Source organism: Camelina sativa, chromosome 16 (assembly GCF_000633955.1).
Source record: "Camelina sativa cultivar DH55 chromosome 16, Cs, whole genome shotgun sequence".
In the NCBI taxonomy this organism is placed as follows: Eukaryota; Viridiplantae; Streptophyta; class Magnoliopsida; order Brassicales; family Brassicaceae; genus Camelina; species Camelina sativa.
Genome location: NC_025700.1, coordinates 25,805,867 through 25,813,366, shown reverse-complemented (window position 1 = coordinate 25,813,366; position 7,500 = coordinate 25,805,867). Strand labels below are relative to the sequence as shown.

Below are 7,500 nucleotides of genomic sequence, written 5' to 3'. Positions count from 1 at the left end.
TAACAAACGACAAAAACCACAAATCAAATGTTATAACACGCTTCACTAACCAGTATTCGATCAGCTTGCACATGGAAGCCTGATATGTTGATGTGTTGTGGATGAAAGCAAGAGGATGAACTCTCCCGTCTCTAGAGAAGAAACACAAGGAGCTTTTGCACTTTAAACCTCTATTATTATTAGGTATGAAATAAGATTTATATAAAAAAAGAGTGAATCAAAAACCTTATGCTTTGCTGCACGGATTGGTGGTATGCAGCTCGTTCCTCCTCGTAGAGTACTCTTTGCAGATCCTTAAAAGAAGCTAGAGGTGAATTGAGTTCAAGAAGCGATGAAGTCGGCAAAACATGAAGTGGGACTTCTTTTCTAACATTTCCCACACCACTGCACGTGAAAATCTTTAGCTTTTAAGTAATTACATAAATAAAACGGAGCAGTCAGTGTTCATAAGCCCAAAAGTGCGAGCTGATACCTGGTTTCTAAATTAGAACGGAGCATTGCCTCTTGCATACTTTCAGACATGTCCATTGGGTCGATTTCTATAGCTGAGCTGCTGAGATTTCCACTGGTTCCATCTCTTCTGGTGACGTTGGCCTCAGCACCATTGTTAACAAAGAAAGCCCCAAAATCTGAAACTCTTCCTCCACCCTACGCACACATACAAAGCTCGAACATCAATGTGTATATATCATCCCATGATTGTCTCTCAAAGAATTTGGAAAATGAGTCACTAGACTAGGCACAAACTACAATTTGACAAGTTTCATTAAGCTAGAGTGAATTTTTACAGATTTAGGCAAAAGAGACCTTGGATCCGGAAGTTGTAGCAGTATCACTTGTGTCTTGCTCAGGAATGTCTCCCCGACCAGAAGAGGATCTCGGAAATATAGAGTCTGAAGAACTTAATGACGATTCTAAATCGATGACAGAATCTTTATTAGCAAGTACCAGGCTCATTGATTTAGGAGTAGCATTAGGCTTTCCATCAGAGGATTGGAAAGCGATAACTTGAATTCTACCAACCTGGAAACATCACAACTAAGCCAATTTAGCAATGAGTCCAAACAGCTGAGAAGAAGGAAGTATTCTTGAAAACATTTCAACTTCCTAATCAAATACTAACCTTGTTAGCATCTTCACTAAAACAGGAAAATATGAGGCCAATAAACCCAGAATCTAAAAGCTGATACATAGCTTGTGTCCGAACATCTGCATAAAAAAAAAAACATGACATATAGATTATGAGGAACAAGATAAAACCATATACTACTAACTACTCAACCCTAACCTAACAAAAAACATAATAATAACATAGAGTAGTAAGGTAACAGTTTGACTAGGTAAAGTAAGAAGTTAAGATAAAAACATACCAACATGGGAAGGAAGAACGGTAATATGAGGATGGGAGTGGTACCATCCAATCACACGAGTAGTTCTGCCTGTTGATATGGTCATTCTGTGTCCAAGTTAGTTAAGGAAGAATGAATATATGAAACTTGTTTTTAACCAAAACCAATATCTCTACACAATCAGCCCTGAGCAATGTAAGCTTTAGGAAAAGGATATATCAGCCTGAGCTGAAGCAGCAGCCAACTGTTCAGGATTGGTTTCGACTCGATCTTTCTGGCGATCAGACCGTGACTGAGGAGATGCTCCCCAGATCAGAGCTGTGGCACTTCCGTTTTTGGAGTACTAATCAATTTTGCCAAAAAAAAAATAATACCACAATGAATAAGAATCAGAACAAATACAAACAAGAAACAAGATTTGATTAATTAACTGTTCAAGCCTTAATCAAAAAACAGAGGCAAAATCCAAACTTTGGGAGTGAATTGAGACAATTAAAAACAAGAATCTGAAGCAATTATCGAATCCAAGACAAATAAAGAGTGTGGGAAGGGAGAAGCTAACCTCGATGTCGCCGAGAAGGAGACCCATGATTTCTTCGGTCTCGGTGGATAATGCGTGAGTGAGGCAAGTCAACCAGACATCCTCTGACATATTTACGCATGTCAGAGACATTATTAGTTCCGGAATAGAGATCTTTTTTTCGTATTTTGCTTCTTCGCCTTCTTCTTCTTCAGATTTTGATTTTATCGGACGAAACAGACTCTCTGGGGATATAAAAGAAACAAGAACAAGAGCAAGTCCCCCCGTACTTTAATTTGTTCTGGAACTTTTGTTAAAATTCCCCATACAGCAAGTTCGCAGATGGCGTTTCTATGATACGCGCGGTGTACGGTGTTCCTCTCAAATCTGGACCGTATATTTTCTAAAATCTTTGACCTTTAATTACATTAATCATTCTTTCCTTTTATATTGGGAACTAGTACTAATTTGTTACAGTATTTCCTTTTCTTTCTTTTCTCATGAATCAAACAAAAAGTAATGTGACAAGTAAAAAACAAATTTAATACTAGTATAAATCACATCATTTATGGATTTATTTCTTTAATTCACATTAAAGTAACTAGGGGTAAGTAGTGGTGATCGAATAGGCTGGAGGAAAACCAAATACAAAAAGGTTAGTAGACAATTTCGACACAGACATTCTTGGATAAGCATCACTTTTAAAAGCATTAGTTACCAGTTAAAACCATAGTGAAAGTACCCCTTCTAAGTAGGTGACTTCGCTAAGGAGTCCACCTAAAAGCAAGTAACACTGAAGCTCTTTCTTTCCAATACACTAACAGCATAAGCTCGAACCTATCAGTATGTGTAGTGAGAGATTAGCCTATATTCAATATACCAGGACGACAGCAAGTAGAACGAGTAGACGATTAGAAGACCAAAATAGAAGTAAAATTGGGCACTCGTAGTACCTCTTCGCTCTCAAATAGTGGAGACAATAGCTCCAAAGCATCACATACATCTATCATTTCCCATTTGTGCATCAGTTGAACTGCTTGTTTTGCTTCCTGCCAACATCGGAAGCTCATGCAACTTGAAAAAATAAGAACCAAAATTGGTCTCCAAGCAAAAGATGTACACTTACCTGAACATCACTCCACTCCACACACCGAAGAAATTTTGTTAGAGCTCTCTTTTCAGACATTAGAGAGAAACGAAACTTCCAACGAAGTTGTCTTTCATCTCCACTCAGTGTCCTTGTTGAGAAATATATCTTCATTCTTCACTAAACTTGGAACATAAGAGGAGCACACAAGTGGGAGTGCATTATTATATTTCTTAACTTGTTCAATCTTCACAGGTTTAAAGTATCCATCTTGTCCAATGATTGTTTGGTAGCAACACGTCCCGGTCAATACATCTCTGACAAGATCGAAAAAAACAGCGACTCTCTCCTCCTCATCAATGAAAAAGCTCCGACCGAAGACAAGAGTATATCGGAGGAGGGCCAGGGAACAGACTCGTCTTGTCCACTTCCAAGAACTTGCTCCACGACACTTCACCGTGATCAATCTTATTCGTAACCCAAATCTCAATTCTATCCCAAGGTTTATGTAACACAGCAAGCTGCTCGTCTCTGACACAAGACATATTCAAAGGGTCTTCATCCCAAGATGGAAACGGCAGAGACAGAGGTGGTGCAAATCTCTCTGATGTAAAATCAAAACAGAGCAAAACGGCTTCACCCTCTGCTTGTGCTACTCCTCCTTCCAAGATTACCTTCTCTTCAGCAGAAAAGTAAGCATTCCCATTCAGAGACTGGCCATTTCGACGGAGGAGAGACCGTGTTTCCACGTTGGGAGTGACGACATCAAGAACCCTCCATGACTTAGAGCTAAACTCATAGATCTCGGACCCAACAACAAACTCCCCGCATCGATAATATTCAAACATCCTCAAGATTTTGTGGTTACGGCTCTTGTCATACCCGTCTGTGGGTTGGATCCAGCTGGTTTGCCCCAGATATGGGTTCCATACCAATAGCCTCGAGTAGTCCTCGAGGACGCATAACAATAAACCATCACATTGAAAGGTTTGACATACCTCGATATGGTTAAGTTCACTTACTTGCTTTATAGATGGATAACCCAAGTCACCACCTTCGTCGTTTCGGATTCCTTGGAGATCAAGTCTCAAAGAGCAAACCCTAGAATCCTTTATCATAAACCCTAGAAACTGACTCGTTGCTGCTTTAGCAACGATCCGGTTTTTGGAGAGAGCGTTCCATTTTTTGCAATTAATGAATTAAATTTTGGAACTTGAGATTTAAAAAGAAAAAAAAAACATAAAATACGATTCATTTAAAATAAGTACTTAATGAAGAATCAAATCTAATTAGGATAATAAGGTGCTGAAACTGGTCAATGGCGTTGATGTATTTCCCGACAAGCCGAACACAGCTCTGTGTATCTTGAGGGATGCGCTGAAAGAGCACAAGTCCTTACAATGAATTGAGGATACGTTGTACGTAATAAACAAAATTCCAAAATTGTTTGTTTTCTCAAAAGACATTATGAGAACATGTAGGTCTAGTTGATTAACGTATTTAATATGATTGAAATTTCTGAATTTGAAGATCCAAGATGTACAACGTATCCTCAATTCATTGTAAGGAACTATCTTGGGTCTTGGGCTTGTTATATAATTAAGATTTCAATTGTTTTGGTGTGTTAGACTTGTTGAAGACAGTTCTAGGGTTTATCCGTTCTTTTCCAGGATTTCAATTGTTTTGGTGTGTTGACTTGTTGAAGACAGTGATGTTCAAGCCGAAGGACATGAAGCCGAAGAAGACAGTGGCTTTCAAGAGGAAACGCGAGAAGAAGAAGAAGGTCCAGATGATGAAGATGAAGGCCTATTTGGATTTAGAAAACAACGGGATCCCGTCTGGCAAGGCTTCTGAGGCTGTCTCCCGCATCAAAAGGTCTTGTTTTCGAAAAGGTTATCTCCTCAGTTCCATAGAGGTGTACGCTTCTTCCGACACCAAATCCTTGGAAAAAATACTAACTGAGCTAGAGCAACTGACGGAGGTTAACGTTCACAGAGTTAAACCCTCCCAAGTGAGTGATAAAAACTTGAAGTTTGTTTTTGATTTTGCATGTATAAAAAGTCACTAGGTAAGTGCGGGATAAATCGATTCAAATAAAATTATTATAAGTAAAATTATTATTTGGGATTTAAAGTGTCAAAATAATAATTTACTCATAGTGTTTTTTTTTTAATTCATATTGCATATAATTATTTTATGTAAAAATATATGTCACCTTTGAAATGTGGAATACAATTTAAACGTGATGGCAAAGTTTTGATAAAATGTTATCAGTTATGGTAATATGTGTTTTTGTGATTTTAAATATCGAATTCATATATTTTATATTTCACGTTATTATCTACAATGATATGCCATTAAATAGATAAGACAATATTTTAAGACTAACCAATGTTTAAAAATACCATAAGAAATACGTATGAAAACGGTAAATAATAATAAGAAGTGTAATAGTGGTGAAAATTTGTAGGGAAAAATGAATGTCTAGCAATCAATGCCATGTTAAGATAGTTGAATCACCATTTATTATTAAATTATGAAAAAGTTAATATTGTATTATTATGATTATTGTAGAAGTTATTTGTGATAACATTTTAAATATATTTGAATAGTCATTGGATTAAATAGTAGACATATTTTTGTTTTTCAAAATTTTAAATTGGTGAATAAACTTTAAATTATTTACAAATTTTTATTTATTTTTAAGATTATTGTGATAATTAATTTTTAAAATATAGTTGAATAGTCATCAGATTTTTTTAAGTCAAATAATAAGTTTTGCATCTCAAAAAGTTAAATAGATGAATAAGTTTTTCAATAGTTTCTGAAATGTAATATACTTTTAATAATTAAATACGTTATGAAAAATAAAAATTAAATAATTAACTATTTTTCGGGTTTAATGGTTAATTAAGTCTTTTATTTTAAAAATCTAATAAAAAGAAACATTACCTTATATATTCTAATGGCATATTTATGTAAATAATAATGAAACAAACATTTTTTTATATATTTTAATGACAAATTTAATAAATCGAAAGGCTTATTTTTGTAAATATGTTTATATTGAAATGTTTAACTGCAATTAAAACTTCAAATCACTCCGGCACACATCAGCATTTTCAAGGAAATGCTTCCCTATTATATAAAAAGGATTTGTGTTTCCCTAATTACTGTGAGTTTGGTCTGTCTTTTCTTTTCTTTTCTTTCAGATGATAAAGGACATAGGGACCATGCTGATCTTCAGATGAAAGAAGACTTGCTTTATTACGCTTCTACTCATGACCCTCCGGCTCCGATCTTCATCATTGCATCTGATAAGGATTACGTGAAAGCGATCGAATGTTTACAGAAACACAACTATCGAGTTCTTTGTTGCTTAACACACCTTCCAACGCTGGCCCTGAGATCAAAGCTTTACCGAATACCGAACAATGGCCAGATCTCCTCAAAGACCAAGACGCATCTGATGATGCAGCCATAGTTAGCGCTCTAGGCCTTTCCCCTCAAAGGAGACCTCTTTCACCGGTGCCTCAACCTCCTAATGTTAAGGTAAGAATGTTGGTTTGGTTATTGGTTATTATGATGGGAGCAAAACCCTCTGAAAATTAGAATCCTAATCCACTTTCCTAATCCACTTTGTTGACAGGTTTTCTGGGATCTGCTGACTATCCACTTTTAGAGCTGCGCCAAATAAAAGAAAACGTCCTTAAGGGATTTGGATTTAATCAACGAAGCTCTCTCAGCCGCAGCACAGCAAACTGCAAGAACCCTCCGTCGAAACTATGTTTTCCGTATTCGCCGGTAAATATTTCTCTCTATCTAGTCGTTGAAATAGCTGGATTTATATAACACCTGATCGATCTTTAGTATCAAATTAGCGGATCGAAACGATCTATTCATGTGCGTAAATGATTTGGATTTAATCAAAAAAAAAAAATTAAAGTTATCTACGATTTCCAGTTGTTTGAACCTAATCGATCTGAAGTTGAATAGTTTCGTTCTAATCGATCGTTGTTGTTTTTTTTTTTTTCCAATGGATCNACCTGATCGATCTTTAGTATCAAATTAGCGGATCGAAACGATCTATTCATGTGCGTAAATGATTTGGATTTAATCAAAATAATAATAATAATAATAATTAAAATTAAAGTTATCTACGATTTCCAGTTGTTTGTACCTAATCGATCTGAAGTTGAATAGTTTCGTTCTAAGCGATCGTTGTTTCTTTTTTTTTTTTTCCAATGAATATAATCAAACCGAAGTTTCAAGTTTGTTTCGTTTCTCATGGCGATTGTTATTTAAACTGTTTCGTAATTGCTTCCCAATTACAACATCGCAGCCGCTGAGACAGGCATCTTCTGGGACCTGGATGCTTGCCCAATCCCGGTGCATCTCACTCCCGCGTCGATCTCTGATAGTTTCAAATTATGTCTCGGGAATAGGGGTCTCCGTTGTAAGAAGATGTCAATCGTTGCTTATTCAATTGAGATGGTGGAGAACGCACAAGACTTTGAATCCGCCAATATCAAGCTTTTGCAAAA

The 7,500-nt window shown here is 36.2% G+C and overlaps 3 protein-coding genes across 3 annotated transcripts in view; 1 reads left to right on the top strand and 2 right to left on the bottom strand.

Annotated features, from left to right (window-relative positions):
• LOC104752508 overlaps positions 1 to 2,175 on the bottom strand; it is a 2,686-nt gene extending 511 nt beyond the window's left edge. The window contains exons 1-8 of the mRNA XM_010474665.2: positions 1,912 to 2,175; positions 1,567 to 1,692; positions 1,371 to 1,458; positions 1,124 to 1,209; positions 808 to 1,023; positions 473 to 648; positions 226 to 384; positions 51 to 131 (exon numbers count right to left, since the gene is read on the bottom strand). Of these exons, the coding sequence (XP_010472967.1) occupies positions 51 to 131; positions 226 to 384; positions 473 to 648; positions 808 to 1,023; positions 1,124 to 1,209; positions 1,371 to 1,458; positions 1,567 to 1,692; positions 1,912 to 2,022 (1,043 nt within the window). The 5' untranslated portion in view covers positions 2,023 to 2,175. The remainder of the gene's footprint in view (positions 1 to 50; positions 132 to 225; positions 385 to 472; positions 649 to 807; positions 1,024 to 1,123; positions 1,210 to 1,370; positions 1,459 to 1,566; positions 1,693 to 1,911) is intronic.
• On the bottom strand, positions 3,313 to 4,074 carry LOC104754058 (F-box/kelch-repeat protein At3g13680-like). Its single transcript, XM_010476218.1, has one exon. The coding sequence runs from the start codon at positions 4,072 to 4,074 to the stop codon at positions 3,313 to 3,315; it is 762 nt and encodes a 253-aa protein (XP_010474520.1).
• The window catches only part of LOC104752502, a 2,092-nt gene continuing 718 nt past the window's right edge, over positions 6,127 to 7,500 (top strand). Inside the window, exons 1-3 of the mRNA XM_010474658.1 lie at positions 6,127 to 6,508; positions 6,606 to 6,760; positions 7,299 to 7,500. Coding sequence (XP_010472960.1) covers positions 6,742 to 6,760; positions 7,299 to 7,500 — 221 coding nt within the window. The 5' untranslated portion in view covers positions 6,127 to 6,508; positions 6,606 to 6,741. The remainder of the gene's footprint in view (positions 6,509 to 6,605; positions 6,761 to 7,298) is intronic.

Bases quoted from the DNA above. Each gene is read 5' to 3' on its own strand.
- LOC104754058 (XM_010476218.1), bottom strand. From the start codon at position 4,074: ATGATAAAGGATTCTAGGGTTTGCTCTTTGAGACTTGATCTCCAAGGA.